General features: G+C 36.1%; 3 protein-coding genes and 1 non-coding gene across 4 annotated transcripts; 2 read left to right on the plus strand and 2 right to left on the minus strand.

The window, feature by feature from the left end:
- Positions 1-1,022: 1,022 nt before the first annotated feature.
- On the plus strand, positions 1,023-3,312 carry LOC130993586 (ARM REPEAT PROTEIN INTERACTING WITH ABF2). Its single transcript, XM_057918522.1, is given in 2 exon segments — positions 1,023-1,553; positions 1,555-3,312. Coding segments are annotated over 2 exon segments (1,908 nt in total). The 5' UTR covers positions 1,023-1,187; the 3' UTR covers positions 3,097-3,312.
- Positions 3,313-6,484: 3,172 nt separating this feature from the next.
- Positions 6,485-8,921, minus strand: LOC130993587 (F-box protein At1g70590-like). The gene is made up of 4 exons (XM_057918523.1): positions 8,078-8,921; positions 7,466-7,599; positions 6,820-7,002; positions 6,485-6,746 (listed from the first exon to the last, which is right to left on the minus strand). Exons 1-4 carry the CDS (start codon positions 8,616-8,618, stop codon positions 6,588-6,590), a joined length of 1,017 nt encoding a protein of 338 aa, XP_057774506.1. The 5' UTR covers positions 8,619-8,921; the 3' UTR covers positions 6,485-6,587.
- An 8,163-nt stretch (positions 8,922-17,084) lies between these two features.
- Positions 17,085-20,974, minus strand: LOC130993588 (uncharacterized). The gene is made up of 9 exons (XM_057918524.1): positions 20,660-20,974; positions 20,467-20,543; positions 20,012-20,114; positions 19,601-19,698; positions 19,332-19,462; positions 18,977-19,085; positions 18,525-18,716; positions 18,286-18,422; positions 17,085-17,654 (listed from the first exon to the last, which is right to left on the minus strand). Exons 1-9 carry the CDS (start codon positions 20,880-20,882, stop codon positions 17,360-17,362), a joined length of 1,365 nt encoding a protein of 454 aa, XP_057774507.1. The 5' UTR covers positions 20,883-20,974; the 3' UTR covers positions 17,085-17,359.
- Positions 20,975-20,984: 10 nt separating this feature from the next.
- On the plus strand, positions 20,985-21,056 carry TRNAG-UCC (transfer RNA glycine (anticodon UCC)). Its single transcript has one exon. It is a non-coding gene; the product is annotated as a tRNA-Gly (tRNA).
- Positions 21,057-23,875: the final 2,819 nt, after the last annotated feature.

The following is a 23,875-nucleotide window of genomic DNA, read 5'->3' on the forward strand; positions in this document are numbered from 1 at the left end:
GTATATAAAATTATAAAAAAAAAAAATAAGTTGAGATAAAGAAATTTATTGTTTTTGGGAGTTTATAAGCTCCTATAGCTCATTTTTACAATTTTATAAGTTGTTTATGGGCTTATTTTATCAAACACTTTGAACGAACTTATAAGCTTCTAAACAATTTATAAATTATTTTAAACAACTTATGAGCTCATCCTAACACTTTCTTAATCCAAAACTCGTATTATTTGCGATATCTTACCCTAAAAATCATCTTTAAATTCATTTTTTGTTCATAAAAAATCAATTCGAAACTCGTTTAAATCTTACTCATTCAAATAGAGAAGCGATACATCGCTCATCTTTTCATGAGCACTGCATTGCTCATGTTTAGCACACATTATGATTATATATTTTTATTTTATATATTTATTTTGATTTTAATACCTAAAATTATCATCAACATTATTAATTTTGTAAATTATATATATAAAAATCAAAATTCAAATTGTTCTTTTCATTCATTTAATTAAAATTACAGAAAAATGAAATAAATCGAGCTTCAATAATAATTTTGTATATTAATAAAATAAAATAAAAATAATACTAACGTTAACTAAATGTGATCATTGATCAATACTCACCCCCAAAGCCCAAAGGTGCTCACGCAAGGGAGCAGCGTACTGTTTATCTATTAGATTGAACCAAAGTAGTTATTAAAATCTAAATATGAATTATTGAAATTCTAAAAATTATTAAGGTTTGCGGTAGTGAGTCTAGTGACTAGTTAGAAGCTATTGTCAAAAACATTTTTTAGATAAATGTTTGAAATACTTGAAAATGTTTTCCCTGACCAATAAAATATGCGTACATTCGACGCATATAATTCCGACCATGATTGACCATGGTTGCGCAGATTCTCTAAGGAGAAGAAAGAATTAATAATTGACCACATACTGATTTCGGCAGAAGAAAAAAAAAATTTAGTTGCTCAGGTGTAAAAAAAGAAAAGAAAAAACAAATTGAAGAGGGTACAACTGTCCGAAGCACAAACATGCGATGCACAAAAAAAAGAAAGAAGGCTTTATTTTAATTCCATTTCCCCAACTTTGTGAGACCAATCGGGAGAGAGAGAGAGACGCAGTGAATGAGTTGGGGAAACCGCACAAAACATCCCTAAAATCTTTTGAGAATTCCTCGATTGAGTGAGAATGGCAGCAAAACCCACATCGGCGGCGGCGACGCTATCAGCCATCTCCCAGAAGCTCCAGCCCCAAAAGCAGACCGCAATCGAGCAGCAAGAGAAGCGAATCGAGGAGGTTCTATCCTACCCGATCCTCTTATCTGACCAAATCAACGGCGCGGTCAAGGAAGCCGAAATCTTCAAATTCGAGTGCTCCGAGGTCGGCAAGCAGGTCGAGCGCCTCTGCCAGATGCTCCGCACCGCCGTCCGCCTCGCCACCTCCACCGCCCCCGGCGCCACCTTCTACGTCCGCCCCGTCCGCCGCATCGCCACCGAGGTCTCCAAAAATCTCGAGAAATCCCTAACCCTCGTGAAGAAATGCCGCCGCCGCAACCCCCCTCCGCCGCGTCGTCACCATCGTCTCCAACGCCGAATTCAGGAAGCTGCACAACCTCCTCGAATCCTCCGTGGCGGACATGAAATGGGTCCTCAGCGTCTACGAAGCGGGCGGCGGAGGTATCGTCCTCACTTTACCCCCCATCGCTAGTAACGATCCTATGATTTCTTGGGTCTGGTCTTTCGTTTCTTCACTGTATATGGGTCAATTGCCGGATAAAATTGAAGCTGCGAATGAGTTAGCTTCATTAGCCAAAGATAACGACAGGAATAAGCAGATTATAGTCGAAGAGGGCGGTATTCCGCCATTGTTGAAGCTGTTAAAGGATAGTTCTTCGCCGGAGGGGCAAGCTGCCGCTGCTTCCGCACTCTATAATTTAGCTAATGATGTATTAAGGGTCCGAGCAATCATCGATGAATCTGGGGTTCCAACTATTGTTCAAGTTTTAGGCGATTCGCCCATGAAGGTTCAGATTAGGGTTGCAAATGTGGTGGCGAGAATGGCTGAGCACTGCCCCTTGGCTCAAGAGGATTTCGCCAGGGAGAATGTGATCAGGCCTCTTGTGACTTTGATGTCACATGATTTGTTGATGGAAGATGCTAAGCTCAAATCCGGGTTGCAAAGCATCCACTCCATTGTACAGATCAACAAGGAGATGGAGAAGAAGAGTTTGTATAAGCCAGGATTAGGCACTTCTAAGTCTATGCATTACTCAGAGGGAAGTGGCAAGGGAGGGAGTAACAGGAAGGATAGAGAGAACGAGAAGCCGGAGGTGAAACACAAGTTGAAAATCAGTTGTGCCGAAGCTTTGTGGATGTTGGCTAAAGGGAATGTGCCGAATAGCAAGAGAATCACAGAAACGAAGGGGTTGCTTTGTTTAGCTAAGCTCGTTGAAACAGAGGAAGGGGAGTTGCAGTACAACTGTTTAATGACCATAATGGAGATAACACACGCAGCTGAATCTAACGCAGACCTCAGAAGAGCGACATTCAAGACAAATTCCCCGGCTTCTAAGGCCGTTGTGGATCAGCTCCTTAGAGTGATCAAAGAATCAGATGACTCCCAGCTGCGCATAGCAGCTATAACGGCCATAGGCTGCTTAGCAAGAGCATTTCCTGCACGAGAGACTAGGATCGTTGGGCCCTTAGTGGAACAGCTTGGTCACAGAAATCAAGATGTGGCGATAGAGGCTGCTGTTGCACTTGGGAAATTCACCTGTCCCGATAATTTTCTGTGCGTGGAGCATTCAAAGACTGTTATTGAGTTTAGGGGTGTTCCTCCTCTAATGAGATTGTTGAAGGGAAATGAGAGGGCACAGCTTCATGGATTGATCCTGGTGTGTTACCTTGCAATCCACGCGGGGAAGAGCGATGATTTGGAACGAGCAGGAGTGGTGAACGCGTTCGAGGGGGTGGACCGGGCATTTGTTGCCCAGCATCCGGAACTCAAGGAGCTCATAACTCAAGCGCTCTACCATCTTAGTGTCTTTCATCAATCTCACTCTGGTATGCTTGCTCAGAGGCCCTTTCTAGCGCCATAGCCATAGATAGCTTGTATGGTTCATCGCCTTTCGGCTTCACAGGGAAGTAAGTGCCAAGTCTCCATACATGTATAAAACTTGTCTTAGCTTCTCTATATATTTATTGGTTATTGCCAAATTCTAGCTGCTCTTCAAATTAGAGTCAATTCTTTCGGATGTTGTGTGGAAATTAATCAGATTTTTGTACAGGAAATCAATCATTCCTTTTGTGAAAAATTAATTGCCTATAGTCTCTGTGCGATTAAAACTAACCAGAATGCTGGGATTTCATTAATTGATGGTTGACTATAAACTAGAATATTTCATCTTGCGATATACTGTAATAATTATAGTTAAATAAAGATACATGTGTATAGAAACAGTTCTAATAAAAAATAAATGTATTGTGAAAAATGAGAATTAAGTTTTGTAAATGCACACTAGCATATATTTTCTTGTATTTTACAACAATTGTATTTGCACTTTTATATTTACATCTTCATATATTAATATCATATGTGTATGATTTCAACAGCTTAATTTTTATATAGGTTAGGAAGATGAGAAATGTCAAAATACAAATATAGTTATTATAAAATGCAACAATTTTTTTTTTTTTTGAGGAAAATGCAACAAAAATTATGTTACCATGTATTTACAAAATTTGGGTTCTTATTTCTAAAGAAATAACTTTTTATGTTAATCCAACCTTATATATAATTAAATTAAATATACATATATATATATATATATATGTTAACTAAAATTATATATTGATAGACTTTCTTAAAATAAATTATGCTCTGATCATAAGTGGTATGTTCTATAAATACAAAAAATTAACTCTTGAAAAAATATAAGTTCTACTTCCCCGTCCATGAAAGAACTTCCTAGGAGGGAGTGGCACGGGTTTTAAGAAAAAATATTGTTGAGTGTATTGAAAGTGGATAAAAGGTAGTTGAGTGTATTGAGAGTGGTGAAAAGATGTTACTCCCTCCGTCCACAATTTAAAGCCCCACTTTGGTGTGGGCACAGAGACTAAGAAAACTGAAAAAGGTGATGTGGATGAAATATAAGGGTAGTTGACTAAAGTGATAAAGGTAGTTGACTAAAGTGATAAAAGTGTTGTGAATGGGTCCACTAGTGATAAAGTGTAGTAAATATAAAATATTAAAATGATAAAGACGTTTTAAGGTGGGTCCATTAGTGACAAAGGGTGGTAAATATAGGAAAAGAAGAAGAGTAAAAAAATACAAAAAGTAGAGTAGGGCTTTAAATTGTGGACAAAAAATTAAGAGCAAATAGGGCTTTAAATTGTGGATGGAGGGAGTATAATTAATATTGGGAGTTGTGAAAAGTGAAAAGTAAAAGTAATTATAAATGATGGGGTATAGTCCAAAAATAAGTTGGAAATTTTTTGGTGGACGTCCCAAAAATAAAAGATAGAAATTCTTTCATGGACGGATGAAGTATTACTTTTAACTAATTTATACATTATCCTTAATTATTGTGCCTAAAAATTTTGTGTTTGTGCCACTCATAATTAGATGGAGGAAATAATAATTTTTATGCATTATTCTATAATGTCTTACTAATAAGTTTTTGATATAAAATAAATAAAAATACATAATTTTAAAAATTGAAAAGAACTACATAATTATAAAAAGGAAAGAGAAAAATGAGGAAATTGAAAAATGATAAGATTGAGATAAAATGCATAGTATAAGAACACTCCCAGCAGATCACCTAAATGCATCACTAACTTTAAATTTAGGCTAAAACAATTGAAAGTGAGATAAAAAATACATCCAACAGATCCCCTAAATTGGATGGGGCCCACAAAAATTTTTACACCTACCTAAATTCAATCTTAAATTTACACCCACCCTAAATTTATTTTAAGCTTATAATTAATAGGGCCCACACATAATTATTGTTTTTATGTAGAAAATAGGAGATCTGGTGTATGCATTTATAAAATTGAGATCCTAAAATTAAATAGGGAAGCTTTAGGGAGGAATATAAGAGCATAATTTTGGGATTTCTGCTGGAGTGCTCTAAATCGTGTATATACATAATTCATTTCAAAATTTAAATATTTATACCTTGGTCATTTTAAACTAATTTTTTATAGGGTTAATTGCCGAAAAAATCATATACTTTTTCGATTTTTGGTTTTTTTCCATGACAAAAAAAATCTGAACAGAAATCCATGAATTGGAAAATTAATTGTAATTTTCCCCCGCGTCCATTTTCCGGCGATCTCCGATGGAGGTCCGATTCAACGTGGCTTAATTAATTCCAAGTGTTAAAATAAAATCATGACATGGCAGCCACATCTACTCTGGCGAGTTGTCAGCTCTGACAGTCAGAGCTGACCAAAGCAGCCAGAGTTCCTTGGTCAGCTCTGGCAGCTCTGGCGGCCTTGTGAGTGACGGTCCGCTCTGTCAAGTAGGTCAGCTCTGGCATTCCATTTCCAGCTCTGGCATTCCATTAAGATCTACAGATTGTGTATTTTGAGCAGGGCATTTCATTTCCAGATTTTCAACCATTAAAATCTACAAACCAACATTTCATTTCCATTGAAATGTTGTTGGCATAACTATTACATTGAATTGAATTAGGCAAAATAAACAACCATACCAATAAAGCTCGGATCTTCCATTCAAGATTCTTCACGACATTCTCCAATTTTGTCATATTAGTCTTCACTTCATCAACACAAATTGATTCTCCATTATTTGATTTAGCAAAACACAACCCATCGGAATTTCCATCTCCAGCTACACCGTCCTCGGCCAGAGCTTTCAACCTCAGTACAATGGTCTTGTAATACGGCAATATCAACATAATTATCAACAAGATCAGCCTAAAAGTTTCGACGAACCCTAAATCGACGAACCCTGGATCGACGAACCCCAAATAGACGAACCCTAAATCGACGAACCCTGAATCGACGAGCTTCCAGATTTTGTAATTCAATTGTCAAAAAAACATAAAACGGCGTCGTCTCGTACAATTCCCGGCGATGACACGCTGGAAATCCGATTGCCACCTCGAATTCAATTTGGGGGAAAAAATGGACGCGGGGGAAAATTGCAATTAATGTTCCAATTCATGGATTTCTGTTCAGATTTTTTTTGTCATGGGAAAAAATCAAAAATCGAAAAAGTATATGATTTTTCCGGCAATTAACCCTTTTTTATATATTATACTAGTATACTACATTGAAGCTCGTGTAACTATCTTCTCTGCAAGATACATATTGCATATAATTTTCTAACGAAATAGCATAATTTTGAGAAAAAAACAATTATAGAAAACATGAAGAAAAAGAGAAGTATTTCTTTTACTTCACATAATAATTGAAGTTAATTTAATTAAGTTTAATCTTTGTACTCTATTATACAAAAAAAATATATATATAAAATTGTCATTGAAATCAATTTGAATGTTACAAGTTACAACGCCCTTAACACTTTAATTTGACTACATGTAGCTGCATAGTCGAGTCAGCACGAAGCACGCCATTTGTGCGCAAGAAGCACGGCTCTATTTCGAGAAGTTGGTGAGAGTTGGTCGAGCGCAGCGTCTCTTGCTGCTGCTGCACCCATTTCCCCTGCCCTAGCGGCCAGCTCCAGGTACACCGCAGCATTCATTGTGTCGCCTTCCTGTCAAAGCAGTACAACTTATATCAGAGTTGATATGCAATTAATCCGATGACACAAAGCAAAGGATGCTCACCGAAATGAGGGCCAATCCATGCTCGTACTGAGCTTTGCTATGACCGTGGTCGGCTGCCCTCCTCATCCATTTTCTACCCAACGTATCAGACTGCCCCAAACCTTCGCCGAGTGAGTAGCATAGGGATGTATTATACATAGCACGCGCATATCCCCCCTCTGCAGCTCTTGCATACCAGCAGGCCTATCGAAATTAGTAATCCAAGAAAAGGATAACCATTAGTGAGCAATAGAAGACCCCATAAATCCATAAGAGCAGCTGTGACCTCTACGTACCACGAGCACTTCATTATTTAACAATATAAAGAAACAAACAAACTCGTAATGAATTAGTTTTTTTGCATCAAATGGGGGTGAGGGTGAGCATTATAAAGACACTGTCAAACTGAAAAACTAAACTGGATATGCAGTTTGCATCCAGATTTTGGCCTGCATCCAGATTTTGGCCTTCTATTACACGTTTCTGTTTCTAATTATCTCTTGTTTCAGTCCGGTTGCATTTCTACTTCGTTTAGGCCGACCATTTTTGTGACATATGGTTTGTTCTCTGTTTCAATGGCTTGGCCACTGTAAGCCAACCCCTAATTTTAAGGTCAAAACAGTAAGCACAGATACAGTAGATGAAGAAAAGCTGGATAGTATCATACCGCTTCTTGTACACTTTGTTCCACCCCTTGACCTTGATGAAAACAAAGCGCTAGTTGGTATTGAGCCCGAGCATGGCCGGCACTGGAAGCCTTGTACAGCCACTCAACGGCCTCTTTGGTATTTGGAGGATTAGCTTCAGCATATGCACAATCATAAAGAGATCATTAAAGGACGAGCTCTCTTTTCTAATCTTATTGATACAAGAGTTTTGGATATGGCTCATTCACTATGTCAACTAATTTTAGACAGTTAGCAATGGAAAACGACGCTTATACTACTAATATAAGTACCCACCAATTTCCATCTAAACGACATATAGAATGATCCATCCAATTTTCCAAAATGCTTTCTTTTATGTTACTCATTTCAGTATCTCGTATTACAATGTTCTGAACATATTTTTTCCTGCAAATCCATGATAAAGATTTCTCATTTAGCACTTAATCATCAATAACTGTCCTAAACCTCTATATGATCAAATTGAAGGCCGAAAACACAAATACATTCCCATTTCTCCCAGCTTCCAAAGAATAGCTAAAATCGATATTCACAAGAGCCCTAAATCAAGAATCATCATTTTGATCACATCTGAAATTAACAAGAATTAGTACCTTGCAGAAAAGAGATAGCCAAATTACATTGTCCAGCGGGATCACCAAGCTCGGCGGCTTTCCTATACCAAACAATCGCGTCTTCTATCTTCCCCCTTTCCCAATAAATCAAACCCGTATCCACCATAGCGAGAATGGACCCACGCGCCGCTGCCTTCAAGAAACTATCCAAAGCCTTGTCCAAGTTAGGCTGCACCCCTCCGCGTCCGTGCTTGAACTTCTTCCCCCACTTAAACATAACCATCGCCTCGCTCAGCGGCTTGAGTGCGTCCCTCCACGCTCTGCAAACCAGTGACGCCGCCCTCAGATCCGGCAGCGTGAACGACACCGCAATTCTGACTAATGCGTCGTACGGGATGGCCGAGAAGTCGGGAATCGGTAAGGAATTTGAAGAGGACGAGGAAGGCAGATCTGGTGACGGATTGAATTGGGAGAGTTTTGGGGGTTTCGAGGTTTTTGCGCAAGCATAGGAATTCTTTTGCTTCTTGATCAAGGAGCGGGGGCTAACTGATTTTCGAAGAGGCCGTAGCTTCTGCTTCATTGGAAGATTGCGCTGGTCGTGGCGGCGGCGGAATTGGCTGTGTTACAGGTCGGCGGAGACTGGTGTCGGACCGTCGGTGTTCACGTCGTAATTCAACGGTTTGAATAATTGAAATTGAACAAAGTAGCCAATAGGACGTCCATCGATTTTGGATTATTTTTCATTCGGATTAATCGATTTTTTATTTTTTGGCTAAAATATTTCGATCTTTATTATATGTATGAATTTTTGTAAGCAAAAATATGCTGTATATTTTTATTCAACACATTTCGCCTTGTTTTAAATACAAAAATCACTATAATTCAATGTAAATTTACATAATACTTCACCTGCTTACGAAAAAGAGTCTCATTTACTCATTTTTATTTAACCAAGAAAATGAGTTTCATTTTACTTTTTAAACTATCGCATCCTACGTTCTCTCTTATATTTACCTATAAACTAGAACACCCACTCGTGCGTTGCACGACAAGTGCTGCACGTTGAGTATTATTTTTAAATAATATTTTAAATAAATAAATATGAAAATAAGACATGATATTCATATAAATTAAATTTAATTATAATTAAATGCAAAACAATAGCACACATATTGTCATACATTTTGAAAAACTTCCCTATACACAACATTTGTAGTAGTAGTATCATCATTTCTACCATCTTCAGAAAGCAATATTTTAAGTCCTGCTCGACTTCGTACTCTTACACTGCAACGTACAATTGACCATGTGTAAAAACTGGTATTGGCAAGAATAAACCAACATGAGAAAACGATTGCCCTTGACTTTTGTTGATCGTCATTGCATAAGATACAATCAGGGGGAATTGTCGTCGTTCAAACTTAAATGACAATCTTGGATCAGCAGGAGTCAATGACATTCTTGGAATCAAAATTTAATCTGCGTATCCTCACTCTTTTTCTAATTAAGCCACGTTCAACCACATAAATTCATTGTTCATCAAGTTCATTCTATCTCATTTCTTCTGAAACCGTAAATCTTACTCCTCATTTGAAAAAACTTCCCATTCTGTTCTTTGCCCAACAATCATTCAGATCTTTTCACTACAGAGCTTCAACTGTAAAATTTATTAGTCTGTAAATTTTCATAACTTTATTCGACACAGCAGAATACCTTCAACTATCTTCTTATTTATTTACTTTCTGCAAATACAGAAACACCTAACCTCTCACATGATTTTCATTCTTAAATTCAGATGCCCAAACACACATCTTCGGTTAAAGAAAACATACACACGCTTATACATAATCTGATGCCCTCAACGATTCATCTCCTCTAAACTCATCGAAAATTGAAAAGAAATTAGAACCAATAGAAGTAGAATAAAATTCTGTCAGTTACACAATTGGAATAAAATTGGACACTTTGAGATTGAGATAGGAGGCGGCAGATGGCCAAAGGTGGAGGTGGTCACCGGATTTAGGATTGAGGCCGAGCAGGAGCACGTTGGTGAAGGAGGGGGCGGCGACGGCCACCGTCGCTGCATGTGCAGCGGCGGCTGTGGCTGTGCAGCGGCGACGAGAGAGAGTACCGGGGGGAGATATATGGCTTTTGGGTGAAGAGGTGGAAGGCGGTGGAGATGTGGGCTGTGGTGGTGGTGACCGCGGCAGTGGCGGTCGGCGAAGTCGCCGGAGTCTGGGCGGCGGCGTAGGTTGTTCGTGTGTGGGCGTGTTCTGTGAGAAGAGAGTAAGAGAGGGAAGGAGAAAGTTTAAGAGGGGGCGAGAGGCGTCGTTGGCCGGAGGAGGCGGCGGCGGCGGCAGTTTCCAGAGGGAGGGTGCTTGAGTTTGAGAGATGTGATCAGAGAGATTTGTAAATTGTGTGATTTAGACAGTTATGGTTGGGAGTTAGTGGGAGTTAATTAAATTACTCGGATACATTGAATGGGTTTAATTAAATAATTGTATTTATGATATTAAGACAGTTATTTTCGAAAAAATGACACCTATTAATTTGAAAATTTAAAATTTGGAGAGGTAGGTAGCGGGAAAAATGACCGTTTAACTGGTCTTTAATATAATATATAGATTATACATTTATTATACCTTTATTTCAATTTTTAATTAATAATGTATCTTTATTCCATTTTGTACTAACAATATCCCTACAAATTGTATCTTTATTTCAGTTATAATAAATTTAACATTGAGACTCTTTTTCGTGAACATAGGATGTAACTAATACTTCATTCGTCCACTAATTCATGACCTAGGAGAGGAAACACGGGTTTTAAAAAAAATGTATTGTTTATTAGTTGAGTGGAGAAATGGACCCACAAAGTGTATTGTTTATTAGTTGAGTGGAGAAAAAATGTACTCCCTCCGTCCCACAAATAATGGCCCGTTTCTTTTAGGCACGGAGATTAAGAAGTGTTGAATTAAGGAGATAAAGTGATGGGTCATGTATTTAAAGATGTTATTAGTAAGATTAATTATTAGCTAATCTACATCATCCGACCGACCTTCTTCTTCAATCCTCCGACAGAATTCCAGCAACACCAACCTCCCGCCATTCCTCCACTGCCAACACCAGCAATACAGAAATCCGGCAACACTAACCTTCACCCTTGTTGATGTTCTTGCCATCATCTAAATCCTAAAAATCCCCAAAACTAAAATCCTAAAAATCCCCAAATCTAAATCTTGAAAATCCCCAAAATTAAAATTTTGAAAATCGCCATCTCCAGCCTCCTTCGCCGCCTCGGTGCGAAACCCATCGCCAATCCCACCACCAAACTCCATCTCCAATTTCTCCTCATCTCCAAGTAGGGCTCGACATCACTGCACAAGTCGGACACCAGCCGGAGCCGCCGCCTGAAACCCCTTCCGTTCTGCTGCAATTCCATGGCTACAGAGGAATATGGGTAGTCTCGAGCCCTAATTTTTGGAGGTGGGTGAGTCAATGGATGAAAGTGGAGGGCGGAGGCAGTGGAAGCGGTGAGGCTGGAGGGCGGAGGGCGGTGGTGGTGGAGCCATGAGGTTGGTGGTGGTGGAGGAACGAGGAATGGGAGAGGAGAACTAGAGAGAGGAAAGAGGATGGGAGGAATGTTGGAAATGGAAAAGCGAAAAATTAGGTGGGGGAAGAAAAGATTAAGGTTTGATAGGTTAATTAAGAATTCTAATTGATTGTTAATTATAGCTCAAAAAGGAAAACAGATCATATATGGAACAACCCAAAAAGGAAAACAGATCATTATTTATGGGACGAATGGAGTATTGTTTACAGGGACTCACCAATTAAAAAAATATATAAATAGTTACTAAAAATGAGTAGGACATGAATTGGTGGACGGAGAGCGTAATTAACTTCGTTACCGATAATAATTGGATTTACATTTAATATAATTACTATAATCTTTGATTTCTATGTTATGACGTTTTTTATTAATTATTGGAGAAAATCAAAATACATTCAATAAGTATTAAGATCTTATTATCAAATTAAAAAGTGAAATAATGAATTTTGAAACTCAAGTAATAATAAAAAATCTAGTTAATCGGGCCAATCCATTTAGTGATAATTTTAATAATGAAGTTTGAAACTCAAGTAATAATAAAAAATCTAGTTAATCGGCTCAATCCATTTAGTGATAATTTTCGGTTTGAATTATTCGGATTGAAATTTTTTAGGCTAAATTTTTTTAATTGTAACTCTCCTTTTAATTAGCCTATTCGGGTCGATCCCACATACATACTAGACAATAACACAAATTTCACACTTCGGTGGCCTATTGCCTATTTGCTAATATTTATAAAATTGTGCAAATAATAATCATATTTTAATTTGAATTATTACATGATTATACGATTTGAGATCAAATATTATTAACATGTTACACGTTCAAATCTTTATGTAATACTCCCTCCTTCTTATAAGAGTGTGCACTTTTTTTTGGGGGGGACGTCTCATAAGAATGTGTATTTGTTATTTTTGAACACTATCACACCACTAATTTTTTATTTCTTATTCTTACTTTATAATAAAGTGGATCACTTTTTCCACTCTTAATATACTCATCTAACATTTTATTAAAATTTATTCCCTAAAAGTAACGCACACTCTTGTGGAACGGAGGGAATAGTATTAAGGGCCGGTCTTGCATGCGGCGGTCGCACTCCAGTGCGACGGGTCCGCCCCGACCCGTGCCCAGACCCGAAATCCTGAATCCTAAATTATTACATTTGTTTATAATAATTATTACTTTTAATAGGCATGAAATATACATTTGTTCGCACAAATGTATACTTATATAAATATAGGTATTTACTATTTACCTTCATTTAATATAAAGTATTATATTTTCTAAACCCTAAATTTCATAAACTAAACCCTAAACCCTGTAAACTAAACCCTAAGCCTGAACATTAAACCCTAATAGGAGTATTTACTTTTAATAAGCAAATGTATATATTGTGTTTATTAAAAGTAACAATTATTATAAGCAAATGTAATAATTAGGAGCATGTGTCAAATCCACGCGGGTCAGGGTTCCGGGTCAGGAGGGCGGGTTTGGAGCCGGGTCGACACGTCGCACGCCTGTGCGACGGTCGCACCTAATAATCTGCGTAGTATTAATTAAGAGTGTAAGCAAATCGTGAACTCATATAACAATTCAAAATACTCCCTCAGTTTCACTTATCATGAGACACTTTCTTTTTTGGGTGCCCCACCTATCTTGAGACATTTTCTTATTTGACAAAAAATTTACCCTTTATTCACATTTTTACTTTTTTTACCTATACGTACATAAAAATACTATTTTCTTAATTCATGTGTCCAAATAAAAGATTTCAAGATAGTCGGGATGGATGGAGTAAATTATTATACAATTTCAATCAAACTTAAATTAATGTAGCTTACGTAATTCGTGTAATATAGATTTTTTTGGTTTTTAACGATTAATCAATAAAATGACAAAATGAAAAGATCAGTTTGTTCGTTTATTCATTTATTTGAAATTATAGGACAACTAGTTTGCTGCCCGTGGAATTTCGACGGGAATTAATTATTATAAATAAATTTTGTTATTAATTTTATGTATAAATTCAATAATTATACAATCTGCAGATTATGAACTTTATTTTTATACTCGTTCTCGTTTTAAACTCAATTAAAAATAATTTTACTATTCATTCTCATTCTAAATTCATTATAATAATATTCGTTAATTACCCGAATATGCTTAAATTTATTAAATATCTAAATAATCAAATATAAGTTGTTACGATAATTAGTTATCTATCTTAACAAAAACTCATAATATTTGAAAATAAACATTAACAATAAATAATAAAATATTAAAAAATAGAAAAAATTTCATGTAAACATGTAGATAATCTTTTATTTAAATTCTACAATTAGTGAAGTCTTCCGCAAAAACTAAACTTGAATTCCTGAACATCTATATGTGTGTGTTAATAATAAATAGTATGAATAATAAAAACTATATAATTTATGAACTCATTTAAAACTTATATAATTTTACTCGTGCCAAACCCGATTTAAAAGTAATTTTAATTATTCGCCCGTCCAAACTGACAGACATATGAAAGAGAGTAACTCTCTTTCCAAATATATATAATAGTATCAGTTAATTATCCGAACACATTTAAATTTTATAAAATATCTAAATAAACAATATGAATTGTTTTAGATATTGATTATCTAACTCAATAAAAGCTTACAATCAATATGTTTGTTTTGTGGACATTACAAAGTATACATTTATAATAGGGTAAGAATTTAAATACTCACTTTCATAATAAACATGATGAATCTACCCAAATTTATGTGAAGTATCATTCTTACCCTAGGTTTGCATTGTTTTTTGTAAAAGTTCTTGCACTTTTCTTACACAAAGGTACTTGTGTAAGTAAAGCGTACATTTGTTAGTTGAAAACATGTACAAAATCTGAAAATGAGACAATTATTAGTAATTTACGTCACTTTCACCTATTAATTGGTAAAAAAAAAAAATTAACATATAATATACTGTAGGTGTCGAATTATAAAAGGTTAAAAATTAATTTATAATAAATGTAGTAATTGTTGTTTATACGAAATCTTTTTAGAATTTATATATCTGTCATGTCACAAACCCAATTCAAAAGTATTTTTACTACAAGTTCCCGTCAAAACATGTATAACTATTTATTTGATTAACTAATTAATTGGTCAAATTTAATTGTTTGTGAATTTACTGATCCTAATAAATACATGACTACAATTGGTGAATTTTGTTAAAATTTCGATATGGGATTTAAGATAAATTAATTGATTAAAAAGTCAAAGCCATGATAATTTAGAAAAATAAGCACAAAAAATAGAGAAAAAGTCACATAGAATTGGACTCATAATCGTATTATATATAAGAAGATGTACATGATTAACCCAATATCCCAAAAGGTGTAGAATATTAATATAATGATTTTTAGATATGAAAATTGATTAAAAATTTAGAAACAAATGAGAATGAATGCTGAAATAGAAATTTTATTAAAAAAAAAACTAAAAAGAGAACCTAAACCCATGAGAGCACAGACGCAACTGATGGCCAGGCCTCATTAAAACCTCTTTAAGGTAACCCAAGGGAGGAACCCTTAAAGAGGAAAAAGAGTGCCCGTTTAGGGAGAAAACAAAAAAGAGAACTAGCGGTGAACGGAGTAAGCCCCCTCAGGAGCTCCAGCCGAACCATTGCCCCTAGGAGGCCTGGCCCACATAAACTAGAAACAAGAAAAACAACAGCAAACCAAACTAACACAGCCCAGAAAGTTGAAAGCAGACCAAAGACCAACACCAGCAGGGGTCAGCACCTTTGACAGCACGGCAGACCAGCAACCACAAAACCCAGGAGAGCAGACAAAGAGAAAAACACATAAAAGCAAAAACCAAGCACGAAAAAAGACCCAAAAACAGGGAAAAAGATCCCCACCAGCCAAATCAAAAGCAAGATCTCAAGCAACAGCCACAACCCGCCAAGCCAGAGCATTGGTGAAACCTCTCCAGACCCATCACCTTCCCATCCCAGACTCACCAGATCGTACAGACTCCAAGATGTGCGCAAAGCTAAGGCTTCAAGGAGCAACAACAAGCTGATACAATTCAATCCGCTCAGACCCAATTCTCCGTTATGGGTGAGTTTCCTAATGCATATACCTTTATAATTCATTTCAAACCAAGTCATAAAACAATTCTTCAAATTCTTAGAAGAAAGATCAACTTCATGGGATGAGCACTTTCGGAGGTATTCCAAAATATTCTCACGTGGTTTCCCATGCTCATGATGAAGAATGGAAGCATCAGAGGAGCAGAGATCCAAAGAAATCAATAGACAACCAAGCTTCTCACACCAAAGAAAGATATTAGGCAATGCAATGAAAACACTCCCCATAACATCAACTGGACAAATCGCGTAAAGAAATTGCTCACCAAGTTGTTGCACCCAAAACATTAAACTAATAGCACAACCAGAGCAGTAGAAATCAGGAGAGACAAGGACATCGACCAACTCCAAACACCAAACCAGGATCAACCAATTTTCCGCACTCGGCCTGAGTGGAGTACCCAAAACCCAGCTATCAATCAAGCACGAAGAACCAAACTCCCCACACCACAACCAAGCAAGCAAAAAATAAAAACAAACAAGCCAAAAAAGAAGCAAGAAAGAAAACCTTCCCTGAAAAGAGGAGCTCCCACACAAGGCGGTTGCGCTTGCCCAGGACTAACCCTGAATCTAGGTGGAAAGCAGAGGGATTGAGGGGTAATCTCTTGATGGCCCGGGAACGACAGGAAGGTGATGGGAATAATAGTCGTGTGAAAATGTGGCTGAATGATTTGAGATTAGGAAAATATGTAACGACATTGTTTGGTTTAGTGAAAACGACGCCATTTCATTTCATCGGACGATTAAGCGATGTTGTAATTACGGTTGCCACATAAATATTAATTTGAGGGTAATTAGAGGTCATAGGAAAAGTCAAATAATACTCAACGTTCATGTATTTTGATTCCAATTTTAAAAGTTATGGAAAATAACTGATTTTAGCGAAATGTCAGGAATTTTTGGCAATTAGCCCTAATTTTTATGTAATTTGTAAAATTAATATAGTTAATAAAACTTTTTGAGGTATTAGATTCACAATACTACTCCCTCTGTCCACTTATACCGACATAATTTTCTTTTTAATCTGTCTCATTTATAATGATACTTTCTAAAAATAAATAAAAATTAATGTCACTAATTTTCTTTAATTCTTGTGTCCAACTTACTTTATATCCGAAACAAGTAGTTAACATTTACTTTACACCATAAATTTATTTCGCTTCATTTTTACAAGTGGTCGCTATTTACTTTGCATTCTGAACACTTTATCTTAATCCCATGCCCAAAAAAATTATGTCATTATAAATGGAACGAAGGGAGTATGAGATAAAAAAAATACTGTTAACGTGAACTAAACGAGGATTATACTCACATAGTCACATAACATTCCTTTACATATCAGATGGTACATATATGATATATTGAAAGATTCCATCTACGTCAAATTCTAACATTCTTATGAAAATGGTACTCAACACCATTCGTTCAGAGATGCCCAATGCACCTGTAACTAAAACTAAAATCCGCATACAAGAAACTGAGAAAACATGTAGAGATAAAAGCAATCAGATTCCCAACAATAGAAACCAAATCAAAGTTATATGCAGTCGGATGGTCAAAGCCTACGTTGCGAGCGAAGAATCCAGCACAGGTCGAAACTTAGGTGGGACTTTGAACAGGGGAGCCTGGATTTCACCAGGTTCGCCAAGCTGGCCGCAGGCAGCCATCTGATCATCGCCTCTGCTGGTTCGTAGGAAAACCACGACTCTTGCTGCAGCAAGTATGTTGCGAAACTCAATCATCTTCTCGTCTTTGGTTGGCTTAAAGTTTGACCCACAATGGGGGTTGAAAGATATTAGATTAATCTTGCAAGGAATGCCTTGGACAAGATTGATCAACCGCTTAGCATCTTCGACACTGCAAAATAGAACAAATCATCATCACAATGTTCGTACTCACTTTTTTTTCTCTCCAATGAAACTTGCAATATAAATATATAAATGCAATAAACATATCAAAACATATTTGTGTACGATAGTTACGTAATTCAAGAAACACTGGGCCTTAATGCAGATATTGGTTAAGTCGTCTACTTCTTAATGAAATTCTTCAAAGAGCGATTGTTGATTTTGTCGTATGAAAATATGTTTCTTGGGTAAAAGACCCACAAATTATAAGAAAATTGCAGTTGGATACAAAAGAGACAACCAATTAACATCCAATATTTGAGTAGGTCTTTAATCGTTGATATCCTTGAGTTGTCATAGATTCTTTGAGTCATCTTATATGCATATTTGTGGACTACACCATATCTTGATGTAGAGATCACGGGTCATCCTTCTTCAAGCTCTTTGTACAGATTCGTTCTAATATTTCTTTTAAATGGAAATTAATTAGAGTACGTAGAATTTGTCTTAAATCACATTTATGCATCTTCTTCCCACAACATGCATCATAATTCATGCATAATGCTAGAAAATGCATCACAGTGAGTCTGTATTATTTATTGACAAATACCAAAATAAATAGTATGATAAGGATATCTGACCTGTCATTAACTCCAGCGAGCATTACATATTCAAATAAGACCTTGTAGTTGCGTTTCAAGAGAAGTTCCTCCCGAAGTGTTCCAAGAAGTAGCTCAAGGTTATACTTGCGGTTGATTGGCATGACCCAATTTCTGACCTGCATATGTTTTTTCCCCAAAGTATTTAAAATCTAAATAAAATGTATTTCTAGTATAACTATAGATAGAGAATAATTAGAAAAGAAGGCTAGAGGTAGTACCTCATCTGTAGTAGCATTTAAACTGACAGCTAATGCACAGTCAGATTCTTTAAGGAAACGCTTTAATTGTGGAACAAGGCCGCTAGTCGAAACCGTAACTTTACGAGGACTGAATTGAAGACCTTGCTCGTCTACCAATATGTCAGCAGCTTTTAGAACATTCTCAATGTTGTGAAGTGGTTCGCCCATCCCCTATAAGGAGTAAACTTTAATAGGTAACTACCAACCCTAATGTGAAGCCCTAAAATGCTAAAAGTTTAGAGCATAAGACATCGGATTAAGTCAGTAAAAAATTCAACGCTTTGCAGACACTTGATTCAAATTATCTCATACATCTAGGTCAAATGAGAGCCATCAAACTAGAATACTTAACCCATCATTTAAACAGTTTTGACAACAGTAGTTGCTTAAGAAGTGTCATACTTAAATGACATAACTCAATTAACACTTACCATGAATACAACATTTGTTATGTTACCAACTTCATGTGAAAGCAATCGCCTTGCAAACACAGCCTGCTCCACTATCTCGGCAGCAGATAAATTTCTTTTCAGTCCCATTCTGCCAAAGAAATTAGCAAAAATAATCATTACTTGCATCATGAAATAAACAATCAGAATAGCATTCTTCTGTTAAAAAGTTGCATCAGATGATTTAGCCTGAGCACATCCTTTTGAAACTCAAAGGATTTCGGTCCCAAGGTCATCTTCACAGAAGGCACATGAGGAGCCTTTGTCTGCTTACATTCATAAATAAGAAACTAAAGATAAAATAGAAAGAAAAGTAAATGTATTATAGAAATCTTGCCTCCCGGTGTAGCAAAACTGACAGTTCATAGCACACCCCACTTGACTAGAAACACATACTGTGGTCCGGCCCCTACGGCAAGGAATCACGACGGTTTCTATCACTAGTCCGTCCTCCAAAGTGAACAGTATCTGTAAGATCCCGCGACTCCCAATTGAATGAGACAGCCCTCAAAACTGCTGAAGTGCATGAAAGTAGTACATATGCAACCTATTACAGTGTGTAGCTATACAAGGTTTAGTGACTAAACAGTCGGAAGACATGTTTACCTTCTTGGTTCCATCTGAAGCTGTAACAATATCCTTTAAGTGTAGTGCCTTGAATTCAGCATGTTCACTCAACATCTTTTTGAAATCCTTGTTCAAACCTAGCAGTACCCAACCAAGGGAGGTGGAATTATTGATAAGGGCCAAGAAATGGAGTAAGAGATGGTTTGGGAAAACAAATGGCAACTAATAAAATATATTCGGTTTTGGCCTGAGAGAGAGTGAACTTCCCTTCATCAACATACTTTCTTGATTCTCATCTCATACAAGGATTAAAAGCAACTTCACAGGGGCTATACAAGTAAAACTTCAAACCAGGTGGATATAGAACATTAGAATTCATGCACTCTATTGCAATGGAAGAAATAAAACGCGGAGACATTAGATACTTGAACCCGAGCTAAGGAGACCGACCTTCTAATTCTTCATGGCAGTGAGCCCAGATATTGTTTCCGTACAAGCGTTTCCATAACATCATAGCCTGAGCAGGCCTGTACCCATGCGACTGAACCCATTTCTGTTATAGCGGTAAACAAAGTCAGGAACAGAAACAAAAAAACAAAAAAAAAAAACATTCATATGTTAAATTTCAATTCTATTGAGCCACTACAAACTCATTACTTGGGCAATTATAACGGAAGATGACAGGAAACAACAACAAAAACTAGAAAATTTATGCTGCAAAAAATTGATTAGAAATAACACTGAGTAGGTAACTCATAGGCAGCTAAAAGAATGCGGTTTGTAAATTATAAGTACGCAATCATTCTTAAGGAGTGAGGCTACTATCATATAAACCTACTATTTTCTTCCAAAATATATACTAAAGAAGAAAGAAGAATGGTAATAATATAAAAAAGGAGAAGTGCCTGAAGCTCGTGATATCTCATCTCTTTTAAAATAACCATTGAACCCTTCATTGGAATCTCAATACTTTCGTCGCCCCCTAAGCACAAGAAAAACGTAATTATTTGTCTCTCGGATTGAGAAAACAGCAGCAAGCGTGTCAATCTTAGTGCAAGATTGATTGCCTAAGTTTATGTGGATAAGGGAGTCAATTACCTTTAGGGTTGGAGGAGATAGTGGATTGAAGAGTGGCAGCGGCTGAGAAAGAGAGAGAAGGGCCATTAGAGAGAAATGGAAAGGAGTAGAGAGAGTGAGAGATGGATGGGGGATTGAGAAAGCGAATTGGTGAGAAAGAGGAAGAGTGAAGAGGTTGAAGGGGGAAACAGAGGGTTGCGAGGTGCCGCCTCATCCACTGCCCACGGCTCAGCGTCATCTCCATTGGCCTGCTCGTCAAGTTCCAAAATCCACCACTTTAACAGTTACAGATTAAATGCAAAGTATGGCTACTCAATTAGCATTATCATCATCACAGCAATAACAAGCGTTTGTAGTCCAACGGTTAGGATAATTGCCTTCCAAGCAATAGACCCGGGTTCGACTCCCGGCAAACGCAATCATCATCATCTTTTTCTTACCTGAAGGTCATTTCTCATCTTATCTTTATTTAGATTAGGGTTAATAGTGTTTTATGTCCCGAACTTTTAGCGTTTTTCAGAAAATATCTTAAAATTTTATTTTATTCTAAAAAATCCTAAACTTTTAGTTTTTTTTCATAAAATATCCCGCTATACAAAATTCGATGACGAAAAAATGATAAAAAAAAGTCACGAACTTTCAGCATTTTTCAACAATGATGGTTTCTAATATGGTTTTCCAACAATGACAGATCCCAAAATATTTCTTTCGGCGAGATAATTCATCTTTTTGTCACCGAATTTTGTATAACGGGACATTTTATGGAAAAAATTGAAAGTTTGAGATTTTTTGAGGGAAAATGAAAGCTCGGGACATTTTGTGGAAAACGTTGAAAGTTCGGGACATAAAACACTATTAACCCTTTAGTTTATTAGTGAAATAAAAAATGAGTCATTTCGAATGTAAATGGTTGAAAAATTTTTCAATGTTTCGAATATATATAGGGAAAAATATTTTTTTAATGTATATTAGATAATCTTTTTTAAATGAGTATGTATTGGCATTTTAATGATGAGCTCGTGTAGTCATATTGAACAATGAAACACAATATTTTGTCACTCATTTAAAAAACACAAAAATTAAGCAGATTAGGTTAGGATTACGCGTGCGGGTTGAGCTTCGGGTCAGATTGGACTCACGGATTAGGATAGTACAAATGACACTAATAATGTCAATTGTGTCATTTTTTGTGCTTTTTAGATTAGCGACAAAATAGTGTGTTTGGTCTCCCCCTTACAAGATCCTGAAGCCCAAAGGAATAGGGGTTCATTTGGTCTCTTAAAACCGAAGCCCAACTTGGGCTCTTACACAACTTTTTCAAGGAAAAGAGTGTCAGGGTACCAACTCTGCAGCAACTGAAAAGTATTAATAAATCTTGATACAAATTGTTGAAATTTGGTAGACTTGCAGTAGTATAAATAAGTATACTTAGGTGATGGTTAGTATGCAGGAATGGAATTAGAAGGAAATATAATTGATTTTGAAATGGAATGACAATGAAAATGGAATGGAATGAAATATAAGATTCCTATGGTTGGTATTTACAAGGAATGAATGGATATGAATGAAATAAAATTAACACAATAATAATAATAATATTAAATTATTAATATTATTATTTTATAATTATTAATTATTAATTATTATTTGTTCCATTTTATTATTATTATTATTATTTGCTACATTTTATTATTATTATTATTATTATTATTATTATTTATTCTCATTTATTATTTTACTATTAATATTATTATTATTATTATTATGATTATTATTATTATTATTATTATTATTATTAATTTTATTATATTATATTATTACTAAAGTTGTTTTATTATTTTTACAATTATTATTTATTAAATAATATTATTTATTTATTATTATTATTAAAATTATTTTATTATTTTTACTATTATTACTCCCTCCGTCCCTAAAATAACTTCCTCTTTTTCCATTTTGGGACGTCCCCCAAATAACTTCCTCTTTCTTTCTTTCCATTTTTGGAAACCTACCCCACCACTAATAATACTTTATTTATTCTTACTTTTCACTTTTCACCACTCCCAATACTAATTATAACACTTTTCACAACTTTCAATAATAATTATATCACTTTTTCTCCACTATCAATACACTTTACCACTTTTTATTAAAACTCGTGCCGTCCCCAAAGAGGAAGCCATTTCAGGGACGGAGGGAGTATTTATTATTATTAATTTTATTATATTATATTATTATTTTTTCAATTATTATTATTTATCATATTAATAATATTAAATTATTTTACTATTATTTATTTTTATTATTTTTATTATTATTATTATTATTATTATTATTATTATTATTTAATTAATTAAACAAATAAACTTTTATTATATAGTAATCTCATATCCGTGAGAATACATAATACTATGGGGGAGGGGAGGAATGACTAATCCCATATGCATGAGAATAGACATTCCATCGGAAATGGCGATTCTCATTACATAAACGGTACCAGCCATAGGATTGAGAATGAATGCAGGAATCATCATTCCATTCTCATTCAAATCCTGCATACCAGCTATGCTCTTAGTACTTAGTAGAATATAATATGTATAAGGTCAAGTTGATACAAAAAAATCTCAACCATATTGTTAGATTAGACAAGTTGGAATTGCTGAATAGCATAGGCCATTGGCTTCTTCTTCTCCACCTCAACAACAAGAAACTATGTTATTGAACTTGTCTTTGTATCCTCCCATCACTTGCAACTTAATCCCTGCAAATAATGTCAGATAAAATTGTTGGAAATAATTTTGCGGGCGTTACAATGAAACGGAAAATGTAGAAGATCAAAATTACAATGAAACAGTAGCCGAGTTGAGGAGGATCCTCTCTCTGCCAGACGAGATACGTCCTGGTAGTGCTCTTGGTTTGGCGTGTCGTCTCCAAAGATGAAACGGCTTCGTCTCGTGGGTAGCAGCACCGCTAACCAACGAGCTCAGGCGAACTGAAACGAGGCGAGGAGACTGTCCTATTTATATAGACACACACCACTTTATGGGGGAGCCTGCAGCATTGATGTTAATTTAAAATGGTGCTGGGAGTTACAGGAGTAACAGCTTTGCTGGATAGGCCCAAAGGCCAGCCCAAAAACCACCCAAAGACCAATTGCCAAGATCCAAGTCCACGACCATGTATCGGGTGACGGGAGCCGGGGCAGGGGCCGGGCGGGTGGCAGCGGCGCGCGCGTGT

Source organism: Salvia miltiorrhiza, chromosome 7 (genome assembly GCF_028751815.1).
Source record: "Salvia miltiorrhiza cultivar Shanhuang (shh) chromosome 7, IMPLAD_Smil_shh, whole genome shotgun sequence".
Classification (NCBI taxonomy): domain Eukaryota; kingdom Viridiplantae; phylum Streptophyta; class Magnoliopsida; order Lamiales; family Lamiaceae; genus Salvia; species Salvia miltiorrhiza.

What these genes read in the sequence shown, in the direction of transcription:
- LOC130993587 (XM_057918523.1), bottom strand. Translation starts at nt 8,618, where the DNA reads ATGAAGCAGAAGCTACGGCCTCTTCGAAAATCAGTTAGCCCCCGCTCC. An exon ending in GGCTATCTCTTTTCTGCAAG is followed by an intron (nt 7,600 to 8,077) that starts GTACTAATTCTT and finishes CATATGCTGAAG; the next exon opens with CTAATCCTCCAAATACCAAA. An exon ending in AACAAAGTGTACAAGAAGCG is followed by an intron (nt 7,003 to 7,465) that starts GTATGATACTAT and finishes TAATTTCGATAG; the next exon opens with GCCTGCTGGTATGCAAGAGC.
- LOC130993588 (XM_057918524.1), bottom strand. Translation starts at nt 20,882, where the DNA reads ATGGAGATGACGCTGAGCCGTGGGCAGTGGATGAGGCGGCACCTCGCA. An exon ending in CTGCCATGAAGAATTAGAAG is followed by an intron (nt 19,699 to 20,011) that starts GTCGGTCTCCTT and finishes GGGTACTGCTAG; the next exon opens with GTTTGAACAAGGATTTCAAA. An exon ending in CTCGCTGGAGTTAATGACAG is followed by an intron (nt 17,655 to 18,285) that starts GTCAGATATCCT and finishes TCTATTTTGCAG; the next exon opens with TGTCGAAGATGCTAAGCGGT.